Raw genomic sequence first — 24052 nt, 5'->3', positions numbered from 1 at the left:
CAGGTGTAGCCTACTTACAATTCACCTGTACTGATTAGGTCACTTATCTATCTGGTGGCTCAATTGCATTTCTCAAGGCGGTGAGTATTCTTTGTTCTCATATCTTCATGAATGTTACTGCCACTACAACGGTGATAACAGTGTTTGTATGGGTGTGTGTATGGTGTGTTTGCCTGTTTGTTGAGGTGTGTGTAATAGGCCATATGTCCTTCTAGGTATCCTTGCTAAAGAAAATCTGTGAGTTTTCGGGTTATCAAGTGTATGAGTGCATGGATATGTGTTTGACTGTGTGGTTTTATGCGTCTGTATGCATGTATATGTGAGCAGCATGTCTTTATGACTGTATATGTTTATGTCTCTCATAAAATTTAACAACGGCCTTTAAAATGGTTCCTCCCCCTGGAACCCTCCCTCCCCCTGACAAAAGTCCACCACGTCTAGGACACTTTGTCTGGCCTCTTTTCTCTGTCTGATGCCTGTTTTCATGTCTCCGTGGCCAGAGGCATTGTGTTCCCTGTCCTCTTTTCATCAACACGATATCTCAGGAACACATTGAGGGAATTTTCTCAAATTTGGCAAAAACATTTACTTAGACTCGAGGATGAACTAATTAGATTTTGGTTTTAAAAGGCACCCCCCCTCTGTAATATAGTATGAGCTGTTGCTAGTTAAAAAATGTGTTCTACCAGTGTCAGTTGTGTCCTCTTTACTTGCCAATATCTTCCTATACAGACAAACAGTTGATAGATCCCAGAACTATGAAAAGTTCTATCCATGTGTTATTTTATTATACAGCTTGATATCAAGCACGGGGACTAAGCAAGACTTAAACAAACTTGAAATCGGATTGATGAACTTGAAATCCTACCCTTGTGTGGAGGTGTGTAGTTGGAGTCTTTGCTCACATAGCCATTGGTCATTTTGCAATGAGTGGGGAGAAATCGGAGGAACAGCAGTAACCAGCAGCAGTCCTCAGTGTGGGCCTTTTTCAAAGAGAGAGCAGGAGCACGTAGATAAAGGGGTAGAAGAGGACTAGACCAATGGGGAGAGGGGAGGGAGGAATGGGGAGAGAATAAACAGAGAAGTTACTGAGCAATGGCCATTCACCTATTCATGGTGAGCAGCTCTTTGCCAGTTGACTGAGCTCATGCCCCCACCATAGCCCATCCTAATGTTCTCACGTTTGCCCCTTTTTTTTTTCCTGGGCCAGAGTTGTACCAGGAAATAAAAACAGCCTTTTCAGTCATTTCACTGTTGTGACAATGGCATAATAAATTGTAATGTGATGTTGCCAATAAATGTGTCAATCAGAAATAACCATGAAAGCATAAAGATGAAGTTATAAACAGGCATAAAGGATAGCAACAAAACACAACATGATTTTTTCAGTTAAATATTACAGTGGTTTGTATAAAATGTAAAGACACGTGCTTTAAATTTGACTTAAATGGCTTTATCTGATGTATTTAAAGTATTTAAATTACTATATTAAACAGTCATTTGTTGAAGCATGTCAGCATATGTTTCACCCTTTATCACCTTCTTATTCAATGCACTCCTTTCAGAAACTGAAGTAAAAACATACTGCATGTATAATCACACACATTTAGTGCACATATAAGAGGCTGGCAACACTGTTATGTCTTTGTCTCACTGAGAGGTAATACTATGTGAAAACTGTTCAGAGTACAAATCGCTGTCACACACTTAAAAAACAATTGCTGACATAATGATTCACAGCCTTTTCAATTTTATAGGATGGAGCTAGTTAAAACAAAAGTATTTCCCCTTCTTCCTCATCCCCAGGAGAAGAAAGTGTTCAATTGTGTAAATCAACTGTAAATCTTGAGATTTTATAACTTGTAAGATAATGTACTTGGAGGCAGATTGCTGTCATTGACACAGTTGGAGGTTGGGCTCTGTTATGTAATAGTTGGCACAGACATCACATTATTATGGAAACTGGAAACTTCATTCACTCTTCCTCTGCTGCTGGATCTTTAAATGTTGTGGTGGACAAAGTTTCTGCAAAAGCTTTACAAGGCTTACTAATATTAGTTGCTGCACTCATTAGGTTGGTCAGCCTCTCAGCTGACTTAGTTATTTACATACCAGGTCAGCTGCTGATTTGTATCATTGTGTTTTACTTTATAGTGGCTTGCTTTAATCACAAAAGTTAAAAACTAAATTAGCATACAATGATTCTGTGTCACAGGTGTAGTCTGCGCTACTGGGGGTGAAAGGTCATTTGAATGATAAATATTGTTCTCAACTGAGCACACTCACATTTGTGTTCAAGTACACATAGGCTGACAATAGAATAAATATCATGCCTGTTATGCAGAGAAAGGTCCCAATAAAAATTCTTCTAGCTAGGGCCAATGTGGCCTAGCTACACCAGCGCTGGTGATGTAACACTTAGGCACGCTGTGGTTGGCCCACTTGGCATGTCTGAGAGGACTGGCTCTGCTTCTAAAGGAGGTGTGTGAGAAACTATGAAGGAACGTTTTTAATCACAACACAATAAGAGACTGTCTGAGGACAGGCAGAGAGAGAAACTGAGTGTAAGCAACAGAGAAAGAGAGAGCAGTGTGTTTAAAGTCTTGTGGGAGAGCTCAGAAATAAATCGGGTCAAAGCAAAGACAAAATATAGGTCATTTGAACTGATCAGGAATCCCAACCCCACTACTCCTACTAATATTATACTGTATTTGTGTGGCTTTATATTGTTTCTTATTTACTTACAAACACATAATTGATTGGCACATTAGTTTTTGTCCATGCCATAATTCTAGTTGAGTTTGAATGCGTCCTCTGAGGAATGTCATTGACACAGACTCTCTTATCTGGAACCGATAAGACAACAAACAAGAGTTGAGAAACAATCATGTATGTGTGTACTTGTGCTGAGAGCCTGTGTGTGATTGTGTCTGTGTGTGCTACTGGACGCCTGTCTTTACATAACTTCATGTAAATGTAGATGGGTGAACACAATTCTGCAAATTAAAGACATTTGGCTGAAGCCTTGATGTTCTCATTTCAAGCTCACAGAAATACTTAGGTTTTAGGATGTTTCTTTTTTTAATTAGAGTAGGATCAAGTGTTCTGCATTTACAGGTTAGGATCAGTATTTGTATAAGGAGGCAATGAATGAATTACTTTAATGCAATGTCCTCAAAGTTTTCCCTGTGTGGTTCTTGAGATAAAATAGCGGTCTATTGTCCACTTTACAATGCAGGACTACAAAGAACCATTTTAAGATCCTGTAATCAAATCCTGGTCAATGGAAAAATCCAAGCCGTTTCAAAGACCACACTGACCAACTTATTCAGGTAATTTCCAAACCCCTGTCCAAGGAACTTCTGTGGAAAAAACTTTGATACTATAAGGGTAATCAAGATATGGTCACACGGCAGTTATTTGAATTTAATTACCTTTATTTTTAAGCAGTTGTGGGTTTGCAGAATAATTTTCTGTTACAATTATTCTCCGTGTAATACACTGCATGCTACTCTGTAGGCCAATTTTCCCTATTATTAGTGTCATATTACAGCAGGCATTCTGACTTGGAGACAGTACAGCAGAAGAACCACTGGTGTAACTGATAACATAATAATCACGTGGTTCCATTAAACTGGAAATAACTGTTTTTCTTCCCTTGGCCACTTGGGGGCAGTGGAAGGAGTTAACACAGCGCGAACCGTTCAAGTTGGTATAGCAGATGTGTTAGTAAACATTTACCCATTTACACATCCAGCAAATACGGAACAACATTATCATTCATATGGAGTCGTGTTTCTGGCCACCTGAAGAAGGTAAGTACAATACTCACTTTAATTTTAGCTCTGTTTGCGGTCTCTGTTAACGCCAGAGAAAAAATATCTTAATAAAAAAATATCGCTTTAACTGCTAAATAGCTGAATGCTACGTTCAGCAGCTATAGCTAGCTGCGCAGAAAGTAAACAGTAACAGTAGCATTTATTTGACATTATTTTTGTGTGAGACTTCGTCCTAATAGACCTTTTCTCGTAAGCTATTTCGACCTGCCACATAAGAAGAGCACAGGTGTAAATATTAAATTAAATTAATGGTAGGTGAATTCCATATCACAGCTTTGGTTTCAGAGTCATGCTATCATGCATACTCGCTCATTGTCACACTGACGGACACTTCAATCAGTAATGTGATTAGTAACACCTGTGCTTTTCCTACTATCACAAAGTAAAACTGTCTGCTACCAATTGTGTAGTAACTGTTAATATGAAATAAAACACTTAATGTTTGTTTGTGCCAGTGCCCATAATTGGCCTTCATAACGTGAAAAATCATCTGAATAACTTATGTAATAGTAAACAGTACGCTACATTATAATATTGTTGAATAAGACGTAATCGATGTTATGTGGCAGACAATTTAGTCTCGAGCTCTTTAAATAGTGCCGCTCGCTGCGTGCTGTGATGCCCTCTTCTGTGATTGGCTGAGAGCAGAGAGGGCGGGTGCGTGGTTGCGTCATGTCAAAGAGAGGAATGAAAGCTTATGGAGAGAGGGAGTGAGAGAGAGAGAGAGAGAGAGAGAGAGAGAGAGAGAGAGAGAGAGAGAGAGAGATTAACAGGGAGTAAGGGGCAGGCGCAGTAACAGACTCCTATATCCGCCACACGGAGACGGACGGTGCCAGCTGCTAGCTACGTTAGCTACAGTAGACAGTTAGCAACTAGCTTAAGAGTCGTAGCACCTTTACTACCATATGAGGGACTGAGCAAGAGAGAGTGCGTGTGTGACAGCGTGTGGTGTCGACGCTTTGAGCGCCCGCTCGGCCGTCCCGAAGTCACTCCGTGTGTCTGTGTATACCTGTGTGTGTATGTGTGTGTGCGCGCAAGTGTGTGCATATATAAACCCCCTATCTCCCTCTTCCTCTTCCGAGCAGCAGCAGTGTGTCTGTTATTGTGTGTGTGTGTGAGGTTAGCAAGCAAAGAAGCAAAGGCACACATAAACACACTCTGATAGTCGACAGTTTACACTCGGTGTCCGGTTACTTGACAGCGGATTCACCTCATTTACTGATACCGACACAGCACCAGCATGTGAGTACTGATGGGCAGTGTGGGTGTGTGCGAGTCCTATGTCTGTGTGGTTGTCATTGAGTGCATTTTCCCTAAAGACCTTACCTTGAGTCCTCCTGAGTGAATGAATGACTGCATGTGTAACGTTACTTGCATGTCTTAGTGTCAACTTGGTAAGAGATGTTGCAAGTATAGTGAAACTGTCATAGCTGCACAGTTGCTATGTTTGCAAATAAATCTAGAACCAAACTGTGCACTGAGAACCTAATCGAAAATAGTAAGTAAATAGTGGCATATTTACTCTGCTGGATACAGTAATTAAGTTCTGACATGACTAACTGACTCATTTTAGCTAAAATGTGCACATGAAAACTTGAACTCCCCAGAGAAGCACTTACCACAGTGGGGTCAAAGGGCTCTGATGTTGTTGCAGGACATCCCTTGCAAATGAGGAGCTTTTTTTCATGGAGTTTTGTATTAACATGAATTGGCATCATAGGAAAACATGCAGCAGTGACTGTTTTTGTTACTGTGATTTCACACTTACCAAATGAATGGTCAGGTAAAATAAAACATTTTACTGTGGGGCTCCTTTAGTAGATGGAGGTGTTTATAAGAGTTGGAGGCACTGCATAGCTACCAGATTTCCTCTCCTGCCAATGTAAAGACAGGGATAAATGTCTGTTTACATGCTGAAACTTGTAGATTGCATAACATGCTTGTATTCTCGTAAGCTGCACACCATGGGAGCTTGTAACTGCATGTGATGACCTGATTTTTCTCACCGATTCCCTGTGTTGCAGAAATTTGGTCTCTGCTCTTTCACCTTTGAACCTGAGCATGTGTGTCTGTTGTGTCAGAATCATTTGACAGTACAGTTTGTTCATCCTCAAAGCAACCTTTAGTCTGCTTCAGACAGTAGCACATGCAGAACAGCTGTCTCATCCCAGAGTTAAAAGAAGGCCTGTGGGAGTTGTGCAGTGATCAAACTAAGGACATTTATTTTCACAAGTCAAGTTCAAGCAGAACTTGTAGTTTATCCTTTAGCACGGATGTGATCAGAAATACGTAGGCAGATTAAAGACTTTTTGTCTGGGGCTTCTTAAAGTGACTGTAGTAGCCTTGTGTTTTTGATGGACATGTCCCATTCAATCATTCATCTTGATGTTATTATGCTATTATGCTGTAATGGAAAATGTGCAAGGCCACTGGCACACATCCATTATTGTACCATGACAGTGATGTAGAGGTTTTGGTGTATATTGGTGTAAACCTGAAACTAAGAATTGTTGTGTTTTCGTCAGTTTATAATGAGCCTGTCTACATAGGGAGTGGGTCCTCTTCCAGGGAGGCTGCCATGTTGCATTGCCATGTTTCTACAGTAGCGCATAGCAGACAAACTAAGCAGTGATTCTAGAGAGGGGCTTTCATGTTTTTACGTTACCTGAAGGCCACCGTAGGTTCTCCAACACCCTTGGAAATGGAGGGGTAACGGGAGGGGTATTCAGCTGGTTGCAATCTGGAACCTCACAACTAGATGTCACTAAATCCTACACACTGGTCCTTTAAGTTTAATAATTAAATGAAGAGTTGTAATTGTTGGGGAAGAGTGAAGAGAGAACATTTGGAATGCATCGGTTTTGTGTGAAAAGTGGTACATCATGTCTCTCAACATGTGCCACAGCCAGTAGTTTGCCTCTTATGTCTGCAATTAAAAAATGCATGCATTTGTCTTACTGTATCTGTGTGTCTAGTTTGGGATATCTCACATTTGCATAGCTTTTTAAAGAAAACATGTCTTTTATCATGTCATGAAAATGTATCTATCATTACATAATGTGTCAGTGTGTTTTACCACTAATAATTGTTAACGATGTAGACCTACATACCTTGCCCCAAACTAGAAAATAGATGTTTTGAAATTAAAGTAGATTGAAAATACTGCACTTTTGTATTTCAGTATGCATTGATGCAAACTTGCCTAACTCCCTTAGCATTTTTCCGTCTTTCAGGGCAGTCTGCTAATTGGGGTCCTAATCTGTTGTTAGGACTTGTTAGAACAGAATTATTTATGTTTTGTGGGAAACATTGGACCTTGTCCTTTTCATACTTCCAAGGCATCCTCTGAAAAATAGCTGTGATGAGCGGTGTCCCAGGCACTCTCATTCTGACCCTCTGAGGGGGTGACAAAGATTCTTTATATATATTTTGTGTGTCACACCTTTGCTGAAGTATTTGCTGATGTCATGTTTAAATGGAGTTCAGCCAGTGTATCTTGAGTCGTTTAGTCTTGCATTGCTGGTAAGCATACATAAAAATCCAGACCAATTAAACAATGTGGCTCCTGTACACCACCCATATGTCTGTAAAACGTTCCTTTTTTGCACAACTGATATTTGGTTCACCCTTGACCCTCTTTGTGTTATGCTGTTTCACTAGGCCTTTTGAAATTGTACAGTGGGGTGGGACATGTGTTCCTAGGCCTCAAAGCACTGATCCATGATAATAGTAGTTATGGCTGAATGGTAGATTGATCCAGCTGTGATTAGGATGTGGCACAATCATGAAATGCTGCATGAACATTTAGCATCAGCAGCATCTGAAATCTGCTTCTTCCCTCAAGGTTAAGTAAAGTAAAGTGAGGTCACAGAGGGTAAAGGGTAGCAAAGCCATTTGTGAAGCTTTCATGTTCTTATTATCCTCTCACCCACATTATCCTGGTTAACCATCCAGGTTATAAACCTCAAGTTGTAAAGAAAATAAATGTTTTCACAAACTCTTCCTTATGCAGGTGGATTAATCCAAATGAAGTGTTCTGTATAAAAAGACTTTTTAAGTGGCTAGTGTTTACACAGAGGGTAAGGTTTAGCAGAATTTATCCGAAGGCCAGATTCTACAAACCATTTGGGTCTATTATCTTCAGTTCTCTGGTGAAGAGCTTTCTCCTTTGCCATTTTGGTGCTCCTGTTACAAGCAAACACAAATTGTATCCTAAAGAGAAAGCCTGTAGCAGCAGGGGGCTGGAGCATCTTGTTGACACAGCTGGTAAAGGGCCTGAATGAGTGAGAACGCCAAGAGCGAAATGCATCAGTTTGGCTCATTTGGCTCCAAAATCCTGTCAATGTACCACAAACTGTACTATATTCTAATAAAACTACTTTTACCTTCATTGATGCTGCCATGTTCAAGTCAACATCAGCATCAGTGTGGTTTCATTTTGATTTAGGATTAGCATTGAATTGTATGAAGTTAGGGTAATGTCATTTGAACGTTAAATTCTAGGAAACTTAATACAACACTAATGCCTTTTTTCTCCCAGTCACTTTTAAAGTGTAGAGTGTTTCTTGTTTATATTATTTTGGAAGAATTTCTCATGCTGCTTGAGGATTCAGATCCATGTTCCCTTTTCAAGCTCAATATTGTAACCTTTATGTCACCACTCGCCACTTTTTAGTCCAGTCACACGCATTTGTTTTGTCTACACAAACACAGAGCCTTGGTAACCTTTTTCTTGCTGTGCGATCATGTGTTGCTGTTGATATTTGAGACCTTTTAAACCTCATCTTTTATGATTCCTTACTGTTTTGGCACAGTTCAGACATACTTTCTTGCGACCTAAACCGTATTCCTGCACACTTCTGTTTTCTGGGTACTAACAGTCTGACTTGTACTGTTTTACTCGGCCTATTATTGCATGGTCTTTTAGAAGCTTTGACTGAAGTTATTTTGAATATAAACTTTGAGAGGACATGAGCCAATCTTCTCTCTTTTTAATTACCAGTCTAGATACCTATTTGCTTTGTTTACATTTAGATTAAGGAGTAAATCTTTAATGGAAACTTCACAAAAATATTATTTGCTTTTATGCTTGAGGAGCCCTGATCTATTTAGTTTGAGTTTATACACACACAGTCATCCATTCTACCTATCAGGTCAGGAGCAGGTATGATGAGGAAGAGACTGCTCAGGTGGAAGGAGGGAGGAAGGAAGGGAGTGTGGATGAGTGCACACTCATTTTCCATTCTTTGTTGTTCACTGTCCCTCCACATCTAATGATAGATGACTTTTTAAGGAACCATTTGGATTCAGAGAGACTTAATTTTATATCCAGTTTTGTACATTATGCAATTACCTGGATTAATACAGTGTGTGTGTGCATATGTGTTTAAATGTGTTGAAGCCAGACCTCTGTGTCATGTTACATGTTGAGACAAGTGAGTATAGGTGTTGAAACGGTGTCGGCTGTGTTTATGTGTCTAGCAGAAATGTGATGGGATGTTGATATACTATAAGCTAATATTGAAGTGTAGCCCCTTGTATGATTTACGATCTTTATGTCACCTGATGATTCAAACTCTGTAAGTCATCTAATTCATTTTGTCTACATGATGAGCATATTATAGACTTTTCATTGATTTACCCCATCAGGTTCCCTGGTGTGTCCATTTAAGAGAAGCATTTTACAGGAAAGCATTGTGGAAACTTACTGACCTTAATTTGTCTATAATTAACAAATTAAGATTTGTACCAAATGTTAAGCTAAGATATTCAGAAATATTCCACAAAACATCTAGAATATTTTTATTTACTGTAATTATGTAGCTGTTGCAAACACGACACTTTGGATCAGAATATATTTCACAAAGTGTCCTTATCATCTATGTGGTATGAGTACAAGCAGATGCAGAACATATACAGAATGTGACTAATGGTGTTTGTGCTAATCATTTTGTGCAAATAATTTTTCTTGACATCTCTATCAAAAGCAATGTTACTATGGTTTGATTTGAGAAACTGTTCTATGTCTTAGCTCTGCTTGTGAAGATGAACTCAGCAAGCAATGTCACCTATACCAGAAATCAAGGTTAAAGTGATAAAGGCAGGTCTAGAAAATAAACATGTGCTTTGCAAAACTAAAAGCAGCTTAGGTGATACAAGAATCTTTTAAACTGATGTTTCTACATAAGCAGCTGTTGGACATCTTTGCTGTCCTGTTCTTTGTGTGTGCAATGGCCATAGCACACTTGATATTCACGCTTAGTAACAGAAATGGTATAATTTTATGCTTGTCTTGTCTAGGGAGAGTCATGAATGTGTGCACATAGTCATGTGTGTGTATTTGCCCCATGATCAGCCGATTAGGGCAAAGTTAATGATAGGTATGTGTGTTTTTGTGTCACATTATCACTAGGTGTGTGTACAACAAAACAACAGACCTTTGCTCTCGAAGAAGTTAATGTATGAACCAGAAATCACCTTTGTTCTTTTGAGCCAGACAACACACGTCATTTTCAGTGGCCTATAACCTTTGCTTTTTGGCAGAACATTGATTGATGCATGTTTCACATGATTCAGCTGTGGTGTCAGACACATGCCGGCTGAAGTCTTGGAGGTGTTTTGGTTATTGAAGAGCTCTGCTTTACTCATCTGGTAATACTTTTTTGTGTGTCTGTTTGGTAGGACACAGAGACAGAGGTTTTGAAGCAGGACAATAGGGAGAGAGGAAGAGGGAGGGTCATTGAGTACGTTTGGCATAAAACATCTACATTCCTTTTTAGCATCACAACTATAATTTAATTCAGTGCTCACTGTGTGTTGCAGTTGCAAAGTGGTGTTAGCATTCAGGATTGAGGTGGGCAATAGGTTATATATTAAACATTTATTTAACAATTTCACAGTGCTGTGCTTGTAATGAAGAGAGTCAAATAGTGTGTTTTTTGCTCCCTTATTTAAATAACAAATTGCTGAGAGATGACGAAGTCCTGGACAGATAGAAAGCATTCGACGTTATTGTCATAAAAGGTACAAATAGATGCCTGCTGGCAAACTAGTGTTGTTAAATGTACCTCAGATACCAACATATAAGGACTAAAAATGAACTTCGTCCGATTGAATCTTGTGGAACTACATGTTGTTTCTGAATAACTTCAGCCAGATATCCTCCGACTAGCCTGAGTTGAACTTGTTGCCTGGGAAGCAGAGGGAGCTATGGTGCTCCCAGTGATTACAGTGACATAACTCTTTAGATAATTAGATATTTGAGTACCCCGTGGTGTCTTATAAAACCGATGTTAGTTACTGATTGAATGCACTTGAAAAGACTGAAATAATGCCTGAAACAAAAACACATCGCCACCATCCCATTTATTTTCTTAGGCTCAGTGAAAGTCAAAGGTCACATTCCCGTTACAGTAGGAACCTTTTGAAAGGCTTGTTAAAGTCAAATGGGTATCGCTTTCACGTATCAGATCATTTTAATTTTGAAAATATTTATGCATAGAATAATTGTATTAAACATTTTCTTCATTCTGTGATGGGTCATGATATGATTTTTAAAACGGTACTCATTCATCACATAAAACAAGTATTTTATAGTCAACCAAAAATTGTGCTCTTCAAATTTTAAATGGGTTACAACAAGTCTATGCTACCTTTTTGAATCAGGCCCCAAAATGGACACAGGAGTATATTCCATTACTAATATGAGGTGGGACTTTGAGAAAATACTTACCAATACATGGCCACACAAGTTTTATTTTCACCACTTTGTGAAGGTGTCTAACACAAAATGTACCAAGCATTTTTAAAAACACACCTTCAGTGTTCTGTCAGCTGTCAGGATTTTTGGAGTAGGTTATTGCCTAAAAATCAGGGCACAGACAGAATCATTATTTCCTTTTTTTCTTATTTTTGTTCTTTCTTTTATATCTTAGGCCAAATCCTTATACAGAACATTTTTTATCTCTGTCTTCACCAGAGCCAGGAAAAGAGACAGGAGTATGACATTGAGGCAGCAAAACCAAAATTATCCTATAGTTGCGCTTCTGCAGCTTGTGCGTCTCCACAATTTGACATTCCCTTCATACCAGAGCTTATCCTTGAGTTTGCCTTGTTGGATTTTGGCAGTGAGAGCACCACTACCAGTGAATTACTTGCTTGCTCATTTTATTGTTGGCTCCATTCATCAGTGCAGGGAGACAGGAGGAATGGATGAAGAGGGTAGTGAGCTACATTACAAAACTGTTGATTAATGATGTCAAAAAAGAGATAAATCTTAGAGTGAGAGAATGACAGAAGAAGATAGGTAGACAGAAGTTATGAGGGATGGGATGACAATAAAAGGCAAATGATGACCTTTGTCTTCCCTTATATCTCAGTGTCTTTTTTTTTGCTGTGGTTGTTTGTGTCTGTAAGTCTCATCTTGAATGATGCCCTTCTTGTTTGTAGTCAGAGAAGAGAGCAAAGCATGCATCTAAAATTTTTTAATGGTACAATAAAAACAGTAGAATGTAACAGAAAAGATGATGATTACAGGTTATTTCTGATTGTGTATTTTCTAATTGGATGTAACAACACTGATGGAGTACCAAAGTTATACAAGTATTAAGAAAGGTAGAGGCCTGATACAGTAGTTTGTGTTACATTTTAGAGAGTAGTCCACAGCTTCAATTAACCATTATTAGGCTGCTGCTAGTAATATTTAATTACATATCATTTATGTACTTAAACCAATGCACAGTGGTCTTGTGACCATTTTGCAATCGCAATATCTGCCAAAATAATCGCAATATGATTTTACTTTTGCATATCATGCAGCCCTTGTTTAAATGAGTCAAAACATAATTACAGATTTCTGAACTCACTTGAATGTTAACAGCTGAGTGGAATTAGCAGATTAAATTTCTTTCTCTATCCACATTGCAAATAGTGTTTTTATCAGAGACCATATAACCTGATCCTACTTTACAATAACTATACTTACATGCTAAGAAGTTGTAATTCAGCAGTGTTGAAGAAGTAATGTAAATGCAGTACACAGATGATATTTGATCTGTTTTTGTCTGTCTGTGTCATTTTTCCGGTCTCTGCCCTGTCTGCTGTTGTATCTCTGTTGTATTCAGGCCTTGAGAAAGTATCTGTTTCATACTGGGTCACTGTTGCTTTTGTGTAGATACAGTATACAGTTTCAGCCTGAACTCACTCTGCATGCTGTCCTCAGACAGTCTCAAGGCATTCATCGTCTAAAAGCATTGATTGATTGGTTCTTGATTCAAATCTTCATAGTTAAGTCAATCATCTGGTCATTTACTAAGATTTTATGACACATCTAATCTTATATAACATCATCAGTCCAGAATTAGAAAGCTCTGAATGAATCTTTGGCTGTACTTCCTTCATGCCATTTAATCTGGGTGAGTCTGTCAGTGGGCTTAAATATTCCAGTGAGTTTGATCATTTAATTGTAAGATTAATTCTAAATTTGTGTGAATATGTGAGACCTATTACAGTATGGTTGACTTGTCCAGTGTTTCCTTATCTTTCACCCAGTGCATGCTCCATGAGCTGAATACTATCCCATCTTGCACCTGATAAGAAGTTAAAGTAGAGTATATTGCACAAAACAGGTGAATAATTAGGGTTATAATCTAAAGGGTTGAAGAACAGTAATATTTTAATTTTATTTTGGGTACATTATCTTCTGGTTTGTGCACAGAAATGGAGGTGTCTGGTAAAGGGTTAATGTCCAATGTATAGTTTTATGATATGACCTTTGCAGTGCTTCTTGAGTCCTTAAGTGTATGATAAACCAAATGTTTTGTTAAATATAACTTGATAATCAGTCAGGGTTTCTTTTTTGATTCATGTTATGAAAACTCAGGGATTCCCAATAGTGGCTCCACCACATCTTGTCGTCTCCATTTGACTGCATTGCTGTTATTTGACCACAGTGTGGCAGCAAAGGTCTGTCAGTGGGGTGTAGCCTTGTGGTCAAACCAGAAGAAGCTTCCACCTCTATAGTCTTGGGCTAACTATCAAACAGCTCCCATCATTAAAGCTGACAGTTTCCACAGAGTGACTGAGCCACTTCCCATCCAGTTGAGGAGGTAGTTGATTATTTTCACCTTCATGCATGTGTTTATGTGTTAATGTGTATTGATGGCATAATGTGGTTGTGGTAGGTTTGTCTGTGTTGTGTCACTTGAGTTTAGGGCATTACTGATTGTAAATGCAGCCTTCAAACCATAATTAGTCTTAGGTGGAATGAATATTTTGTTTTTCTGTGTGTGTTTTGTTCACTGGAAAAGTTTGCTTTTCCTTGTGATAATTGGACGGTGTATTTGACTGTAGTCCTTAAACCAAGTGAAAAAAACCTCAACTGACAATGAATTTAAGACAAACTTGTTTGTTCGGTATTCATGTACAGCAAGTCTGTACCGCTTAGTCACCCTAATTGCTGTCCCTGTAGACAAAATTGTTTTTTGTTTTGAAAGATAAATATCAGCAAGTTTGTTTCTTTCCAACAATTAAGTCTATGAGTGGGACTAATGGGGGCAGTTTGTATGGTTCAATCATAGTTTCTCTTATGTATCTGAAATTTCTTGGGGAGAAAAAATTTTATTAATGCTTTCATTTTATTGTTGTAATTTGGAAAAACACACCACAAACACACCAGAAACTCATTGTCTTTAATTAGACACACCTGCAGCTGATTGAATACTGGTAAGCAGAGCAGCAGCTGACTGGTTTTCTAACGCCCACCTTCCTCTCATGGAGATGTAATATTGCTTTCTTGGAACAAGTTTGAGTGTGACTTTTTAATCAGCCATGAGCTCTGATTCCAGCCAGACTTTTTTTTTATTAGTTTGCTAACATTGTTAAATTCTCAATATCATAAAAAAAGAGAGCATCATCAACATTAACAGTTTAAGTGTCTTTAATTAATATGACTACGCTTTGGGTTTATATACAATCTCTGTGGTCTCTTTTACTATTAAAGGACCACTTCATTGTATTTATTGTGATAGCAGATCCCAGTATCATCCAATGATCAGCTAATGTGTGTGTTTATGAGAACTTTTTGAATGTTTTTCAGTATTTTACCAAGGACTAGTGATGTGTACAGTATATATAGATTCTGGTTCATTTTAGTACATAACATACAATGATTATATAACTCAAATCAATATCTCCCACTAGACTGAAAACTCAAGATGGCAAAGTCTATTCTCTATCATCTATCTTTCCAGCCATCCTATAAAGAAACCATCAATGACAACAAACTTTCATAACAGAAGTCAGGGCCAAATGCCTCAAATCATTTATACACAATACAGCTTTTTCTCCCAGTGTACCAGAACGGTTCATGATTCCTTCTAAATATTAGTATAAGGCCAATTTTCTTAGATATACCACACATTTCAAAGGCACACACACAACCCTTGGCAACAACTTAATAGGGCCTGGTGCTTTAGTAGATTTAATCTCTCTAAACAGGGCTCACACCTTGTTTAATCGTTTCCAAAGCATCGTCATCCTCTTATCATTTTCCTTCAAGCATCTTTTTCACCTGAGAAGCTAAATTTCGCAAATGGTTCCTACATAGAGATTGTAAGAAAGTATGAGCTCTAGGTTTTGGATAAGACATTTGTGTTTGTTTGATCTAGATTTGATTTCACTTAGAGCCAAATGGTTTATGTATAGAGTAACTTGCTTTTCTTGTTTCTGACATAACCAATGTGTATAATTTTTTTATAATCTCAAGTGTGAGGATGGAGAATCTGTTGGGTATCCTGTCACAAAAAGCATATATTAAGTATTTGTTTTGTGAGTCTGTTAAAATTCATCTTGTCTTCATCCATGTGCTTCCATCTCTAGCTAGTATGTATCTTTTGCCTCTCCTCTTAATTTTTTGCTGTTAAGTGCACAGGGACATTGCTTGTGTATGTCAAACACTTTCTTTGTCTTTCTTTCTCTTAGGATGTTGAGATACGCTGCTGTCCAAGGCAGCCTCAGCCTGCTGTCTGTGAGGCGGGTGTGTCTTCTCTCCCGCTTTGCTCACTCTGCCCCAAAGAGCGAGTATCGACCGATAAAGAAAGTCATGGTGGCAAATAGAGGTAAAAACCCCTGCCCATCTATCTACATCCCTTCTAATTCACCACTGAGGAAGACAGGCAATTCAGATAGTCCCATTAAGTTAAATACAGTTTAACGCTGTTTCATGTATAATGTAAGAAAAAAGTTATGACATTTACAATCTTCCTGCGGCAAAAGAACAGACTCTCTTAATTTTTAATGGCCACCATTTAGTTTGCCTTGGCACATACTAATATTTAAGCACACATTGTACGTGGGTGGCTGCAGAAGCTAGCGTTGTTTGATTTAACCCAAAAGCAGTGAATTTCTTTAAATATTGGAATCAGAGTTGGAACAGCTACTACAGCCTTCATTGTACACCAGGAAGTTGTGTATGTTATATTGAACTGTTTTTGAACTGTGTGCTCCACCTAATGTCACAAAAATATTTATTTGAATATTATTGATTATGGAAGCTAAAGTAAAAACAGCATGGAAATCTCTACATTCCCTAGAATCTACATGGAACATGTTTTATGCAGTTTAATATGAATATATTTTGTCCACAAAACAAATTGGAACCACCAGAAGGCAAAATGATATTCATTCATTCCTTTCTAAGCTGCTAGAAAACACCATAAGTGGGGTCTGGAATGGAAATATAATTATAGAGAAGCCCAGATTTTCTAAACACTAAGCAGTCACCAGTATGGTTGTTACATGTGGCGGCGTAAACATCACTGACAGGCTCTGGTAATACTTATAATCACTGGACCCCCTCCAGTTAATGCTTACGCTGACCAGAGAGGTGGCCATCAGTGTGCACATGATACATTTACATGCATACATTCATCTCTATTTTCCCATAGGTGCTCTGTTTAACAGCATTAATTTGATTCAGATAGATTGTGGTCTCTCCCTCACACTGACATACACTCTCTCTCTCTCACACACAGCAGGGCTTATCGTCAATCTCTCTCCTTCACAATCGGCGTGATGTGATATCAACACCACATTAGATCACATTCATCACACCGGAGTGCACCGAAGTGTGTGTGTGTGTGTGTGGGTGTGTGTGTGTGTGTGTGGGTGTGTGTGTGTGTGTGAAGATGAGAGAGACTGGACGATCATATCATATCAGCCCAGATTCCACTTCACCAAGCACATCTCCTCTCTGCCATCACTGCTTCTCTTTCACTAATATTCTCTCTAATATATCCTCTCCTCTCTTTTGCTTTCTTCTCTCCTCTTCCTCCCTTACCTCCTCTCCTCATTTCCTCTCCTCTCTCCCTTTCCAGTCTTTTTCAGCACTTGTCAGATGTGATTTTTCTCTGAGCCACTTGCTGTCTTCCTTTTTGCCTCCTGTGACTTTGCTCCCCTTCGCTCTCCTCTTTTCATTCCTTACTTCATTGCCCTCCTTTTTCCCCCTTCACTGCTATTCTCGTCTCCTCTCCTCTTATTTGTCACTTTGTTAAACTTGCCAAACTGCGTTTCTTTTGGTACCACAATTCTCTAAAACCTCCATGTTGGTCCTCTGACCTTTTTTTTTCTTTTCTGAACTTGTGGTGTTTTGTGACCTTATATTTTCTAGATTTCTCACCTTAAATCAACTACATTTCAACTGTCTGGCTTTTCATACTCGTCTTCTCCTCTCTGTCCTCGCATATTTCAATCCTTTTAAGTGCCTACTGTTCATTCACTTACTTTCTTGCTCACTTTCTCTTTCCCTTTTTTTTTTTTTAATGCTCCTCAAATGTCCTCCCCTTCAAGCAAGAACACATCGTCTTGCTAGTTTTCGGTGACTAAACCGTTTTCTCTCCCAAACTGTGGTTGCTTGAAAAACAAGTATTTGGCTCTTGTGACAGGAAGATAAAAGGCATGCAGTGTTTTGCTTGTCTAAAGCTGAGATTTTACACTGTGTTCTCAAATTTTATAAAAAAACAGTAGACTCGTTGCAGTGTCTGTTGATATTTTTGCACATTGCGATGAAGTACACCAAATGCATTCATCTTTTTCACATCTCATGTATGGCATAAAAAATTCAAAGTTTATTTTGTTCTCTCAGCGGAGGCATTAGCAGCAAAATAGGGCCAATGCTACAGGATGTTGATAAAATCATATAAAGTCTGTGTTTATGTAAAGTAGATGATGAAAGACTGAGGACTACAACCTCCCACTACACACCCACACAAACACACACACGCACGCTAAACTCTGGATCACAATTGAAGACACGTTTAAGTAATGAAGGGAATAAAAGTGACGGAGAGAAAGAACATCATCTAGGAAGGAAGGGAAAGAAAGAACATCAGTGGGCCAAATGTAGCAAAGCAATATGGATAAATGAATAAACCACCTCCTTCATTCCTCACAAATTTCTTTCCCCTCCTGTCTTTCAGGTGAAATAGCTATCCGTGTGTTCAGAGCCTGCACTGAACTGGGGATTCGAACCGTGGCCATCTACTCTGAACAAGACACTGGGCAGATGCACAGGTAATAATCTCTGCTACATTAAAGCTGAATAGGTCTGCAGTGGTTTAAGTAAAGAAAGCATAACGGGCAGATGTCTTGCTAAACTGCTGTGCTGCCACTGCTGGGTATCGACCACAAAATGCTAACCATGGATTTGAGCCAACAGCAATTAAAGGAAACTGGGGAGCATTTTTCTGCTCTCCAGTGCTGGGCCAGTCATTTGTTTTGCGGTTGGTATTAAGTGGGGACATAAGTATAATTGTATTGACATTACAAACATTGAGGTAATCACACTGCTTAGTCTAAATACACAAACATGTTCATCTGCTTCACTGTGAGCTTTTCCTTTGACTTCCTAATGTCTCTATTTTTTCACTGACTAATACACCTTGTTGTAGGCTTTTAATTCCACCTGGTTCTGCGTCCTCTCTCATCCCTTCTTCCCTCTTTATATCACCTTCATTTCATTTTCTGTCTCATTCTTCACATAAAAGCTGTAAAAGACTTATTTAAGACTGCTAATTTCAATAATCATAGTAATGTGCTTTATTTTACTAAATATGGCTGCCAATTATTTACTTAGCTTAGAAATGCTGCCATGCAGCCATACTGGTTGAGAAGTTTGTGAAGGTGTATATCTGTGTGTAACTTTCTGGCCTCTTTCCACCTCACCAATGTAAATCCTTTGCACTTCTCTCCATAGGCAGAAGGCAGATGAGGCTTACCTGATTGGCAAAGGCCTCCCACCTGTTGCTGCATACCTGCACATTCCTGACATCATCAAAGTAGCCAAGGTAAAGAGCATTCACCACAAGATAGTATAAAAGATGGTTCTTAATAGTAACACTCATGTTGTTTATTTTACTGGTTTATTTTACAGATTTAAAGGGAAATTTAACTTGTGATGTTTGATACTAAAATATGTGTCTGAAGTTTTCAAGGAATTTCTTCACATATACAATAGAATGCCACCACCAATTTCCATACAATAAAGAGCCCTGGCTCCTCTCTGGACAACATATAAACAGTATATACTGATGAAAGCAGCTTACAGTGTGCCCTCATACATCTGCCCCATCTTGTACTGATAAGTGGTGCAAATAGGACAGATTTTGATTAAGAACAATTCCTCTTAATGTTCAAAAACTTAACTAAGCTTAAATAGGCTATCAGTTAGTTTTGCTTGAAGGCTTTTACTTTGAAGTAGTTGTAGGAAGTCTTTAATTAGCATTAAAGGAAAAGTTCAACATTTGCATATGTGCTTTCTTTCTGAGAGTGAAATGAAAGGATTTTATATCATGTCTGTTACAGAGTACTGTAAATAGCTGAAGACAGTAAGTAATTAGCTTAGCTTAGTATAAAGACTGAAATCAGGGGTAAACGGCTCATCTGGCTCTGTCCAAAGTGGAAAAACTATTCCAACTAACACCTAAAGCTGACTGATTACTATGTTGTCTCATTTATTTAACCTGAACAGAAGGAAATAGGAAAAAATGACAGTTAGTAGTTTTAGGGGCAACTGTGTTGTCCTGATCTGCAGTGCTAGGTGTTTTTTTTTTTTTTCTAAAGTTCGGTCTTGAGGTGGTTGAAGAAATATTTTTGGGTGGTTCACTGTACTTTTGATCTTCAGGAAAAGCCCTGCTACCTTTCTGAAGTTGGAAAATCTTGCCTCACGCTGACAAACAAAATTTCATGGATTCTAATGGCATACAGTTAAACAGGCTAGTGACAGACAAGTTCCTTCTATTCCTTTCTGTTAACACAGTCTATACCTAGCTGGGTTTGTGGGAACTGGGAAGGAAAAGCAAAAAACTTCCATCCCTCAAACACCTGTCCACATGTTCATCTCTTCCTTCCCTTCGTCCTTCATTCCTTGCCTCCTTCATTTTTCATCTCGTTGATTCCTCCCTCCCCTATTTCCCTCCTTTTCACTATCATTCTCTATCTCTCTATCTCTGTATCTCTCTCCCTCGCTTCCCTTTGCCACTTATCACTCTGTTACATCAGATCTGTTTCTTGTTGCCACCTTTCCCTCCCGTCATCTCTCCATCCCTCCAGGATGTGCTGCCAGTTGTTCATTATCATTTTTCTGATCAAACTCTCACGGTTTATAATTTTCTGCGTGGGCATGTGGTCAGCCAGCCAAATTGGGGAGCCTTTGCTGTCCAACTCATTTCTCAAAATCCGTCTGTCTATCTGGGAGGCCAGCCACCCTATGCCAGCAAGGAGTGTGTCCGTCTGTGTGTGTTCTTTCACTCACTCATTCACATTCAGTGTACGTCATTCTTCCCACTGTGTATCACTCTATTACCCTGTGACCAAAATAACCTCCAGTTTCTGTCCCACTATGTTCTGTGTGTGTCTTTCTAGATATGTTGTATATGATGGTGTGTGTCTGCTTGCAAATGTGAATGCGCATGAGTGTACGATCTTGTTTGTATGAATGCGTTACCTTGGGTGCTGTGTTAGTTCGTGTCTGAATCTTCATATGCTGTGTATATCTCTCTGAATTCATATCTGTCTGAGTAAATGGTTGGGTGTACCTGCTTGTGTGTGTGTGTACATGTATGTGTGGCTCCATGCTTCCTCTGGCCTGCCAGTAACGGCTCCCTTAACAACGGGACAACCCGTAATTATAGTCCGTCTCATATCCAAGAGCAGATGGCACATACTGATCCAGAGATGGCTCTATCTGTCAAGCTCGGCAGTTACTGTATCTGTCTGCTACCCTGTGAGTGTGTGTTCATGTGTGTTCCTCTCAGTACCTTCCCCGACCCAAAGTAAGCGTGTTTGTCTACTTGCTCGGTCCACTAGTGTCCATTGAGTAGATGATGATGATGATGATGAGGGCCACTAAGATAGAACGAGAGTAAAATATGTCATTAGCCCACAGTCCATTTGCTGTTAGTTACATGTAAAAAAATTTCACTGGCGAGCAGGCAGCGTCTGCTAAAGCATGCAGATTAGTGTGTGTGATGACTTTTCAGCTCCCTTACTAATAGTCAGCCAAGTGTTAACTGGGGCCCCGCACCCTGTTTAACAGAACACCTGTTGCTTAGCTGGGCTACATCTCCTGTCTCTGGGCTTGATTAGCAAATATTTTACCACTTTGAATTACATGTGAAAAAAAAAAAGTGTTTAGGCACGTGCTTACTCAGTTGTGGACATTTTTTTTTTAAAATTCAGTTTTAACTTTAGGATGAATTTCAAAGCCGTAATGTTCAGTTCAACAGGTACCACACAGAGGAATATAATGAAAATTACCCTTTCTCTGTATATCCCTCTCTAACATCTTAGGACAACAACGTGGATGCTATCCATCCAGGCTACGGTTTCCTCTCTGAACGGTCAGACTTTGCTCAGGCCTGCACAGACGCAGGAGTGATGTTTGTCGGGCCAACCCCAGAGACAGTCCGCAAGATGGGAGACAAGGTGGAGGCTCGCTCACTAGCCATCAGCGCAGGTATGGAAGAGTAGATTCAGATAAATGGACGATCATAATTTGAATATCTACTCCAATGTGTAGTATTTTGTATAATTTCTATATTGACTGTAAACAAATTGGAGCAACGACAAGATACAAGATAGTATCATGTCTATGTGAGTTTCTTATTAATGATTGTGTTTCTGAAAATTTAAACCAAATTTACTCTGGACCCTGCTGCTTGTTGTCATGATGTTGACTCACTCCCACACGACCGTCACCCTCTCACCCTGGCATTGCCCTGTGAGCTTTTTGCTTTGGCTTTTACCCTCCAAGCATTAATTTCATCTTTACTGGAGGGGATGAATATTTTTAGAACATATTTTTTCAGCTCTCTACTTGCTCCATCTGCCACTGTCAGAAATGTTGAAGCTCTCTTTGTACTGGATTAAGAGTGCCCTTTTCCTGTTTTACAGCAGTTAGCATCTTTTTACAATAACATATTTCTCACTCTCCCCACCTTTGTCTAGGTGTACCTGTGGTCCCAGGAACAGATTCTCCCATCTCCTGCCTGCAAGAGGCGCAGGCATTTGCCCAAACATACGGCTTCCCCATAATCTTCAAAGCAGCCTATGGAGGAGGTGGTCGAGGCATGAGGGTGGTCAGAGAGTACGAGGTGAGCCTGTCAGTCGCTGCTGTACATGATCACTTCAGTGAGAGATGTGATTTAGTAGCTTGCTATAACAGCATAAATCTTGTCCTAATGCTTGTCCAGTGAGGAGAAAACAAACCCAACTTGATGACCGCCCAGCCTCATGACAAATTCTGCTTCTCATATTCATTAATTTTCTGTTTGTGTTGCATCAAAGTGAAATTGGTTGGAAATTACAACCTGATCATTTATCTCTCTAGCCGCCAATCACTCTGTGTGTGCTGCTGTGTTTGCTCTGAAATTACTTCTGCCACCTAGAGAAACCTGAGGGATTTCTGTGTGTTGGACGCTTGTTCTCCTTCATCAGCAGTTTCAATATTGTAACTATTCAGGGCCCACTTTTCAAACAGGCATCTCAGTGTGAAGATGATCTTACATGCACGTCATGGTTGCAACATGAATGATTTTCAAATGATAAAATATCCTAAAATACAAATGACATGCATGTAATTCTACATAAATAGATATGATTAGGATATGAGAAGCTACAGGCGGGAGAAATACTTTCCTTTAAGAAATGTTTTTGATAACTTAATGTACCCTGAAATTAGCCATGTATTTACATCTACCAGACTATCACCATCCTCCTCATCTTCAGCCCCATTAAGACAGAGAAAACCCTTCATTATGCTTTACTTAATGCTGGAATCTAGTAAACAATTGTTTTGCTGTTGGTTCTAATATGACATTAGATTAATATTATCTGGTCAACACGCCACTTCCCTTTATCTTTAGTTTTCAGTTTCTCCATACCTTCAGTATCTCCATATCTTTAGCTTTTTAACTCTTGTGCAGAGGTCACTAATAGGAGGACCGCAATTCAGGTCTTATCTGCTTCTATAACCTATACATTATTGTGAATTATAACATTTTGAAGAAGTGTATATTTAAACCGGCGCAGCTTTTGTAGCCTTTATGGCACTGGTCATGTGATTCTACTCAGCCAATCATTGTGACTTGAGTCAGTGACCAAGATACACACACACACACACACACACACACACACACACACACACACACACACACACACACACACACACACACACACACACACACAGAGGAGAGATGTGACAAGGAATGATTGTCTGGGAAATTGGGGGAGTGGGATATAAGAGGGGGAAAAAACAGAAAATTAAGAGTTAAAGTAGTTCAGTTAAGATGTGTTGAGATTGTTAATTATAAAATGATTGAGACTGTCAAAATATGAAATGAAGTTAACAAAAAAGAGGGAAAAAGGAAACTGAAGCTACATTTTACAAACCTTATTTTGATGAAAATCTCTTAGAGGAATAACAATTTCATGACTGATTGACCTGAGGACCAGTCCCCTTTAGTTTGCAGGCTTGTTCTCAACTTTGGCCAGCATCTACTTCAAGTCACACTTACTTTCTTATACGTACTTAAATTCATAATGCAACAATAAATGCACTATATGAAGTCCAGAAAACTGAAAGCGGACTGTGTGATAGGCTGCCGTATACATAACGTACAACATTTTCATAATTCACTAAGTGTAGTTATAGATTGCAT

At 39.0% G+C, this 24052-nt stretch overlaps 1 protein-coding gene across 1 annotated transcript in view; it reads left to right on the top strand.

Annotated features, from left to right (window-relative positions):
* Nucleotides 1–4656: 4656 nt before the first annotated feature.
* The window catches only part of pc (pyruvate carboxylase), a 282921-nt gene continuing 263525 nt past the window's right edge, over nt 4657–24052 (top strand). Inside the window, exons 1-6 of the mRNA XM_022758332.1 lie at nt 4657–5081; nt 15819–15955; nt 18314–18407; nt 19090–19180; nt 21684–21849; nt 22341–22486. Of these exons, the coding sequence (XP_022614053.1) occupies nt 5080–5081; nt 15819–15955; nt 18314–18407; nt 19090–19180; nt 21684–21849; nt 22341–22486 (636 nt within the window). The 5' untranslated portion in view covers nt 4657–5079. The remainder of the gene's footprint in view (nt 5082–15818; nt 15956–18313; nt 18408–19089; nt 19181–21683; nt 21850–22340; nt 22487–24052) is intronic.

Source organism: Seriola dumerili, unplaced genomic scaffold (genome assembly GCF_002260705.1).
Source record: "Seriola dumerili isolate Sdu_G_001 unplaced genomic scaffold, Sdu_1.0 BDQW01000295.1, whole genome shotgun sequence".
NCBI lineage: Eukaryota > Metazoa > Chordata > Actinopteri > Carangiformes > Carangidae > Seriola > Seriola dumerili.
This window is presented reverse-complemented; position numbering and strand designations above follow the sequence as displayed.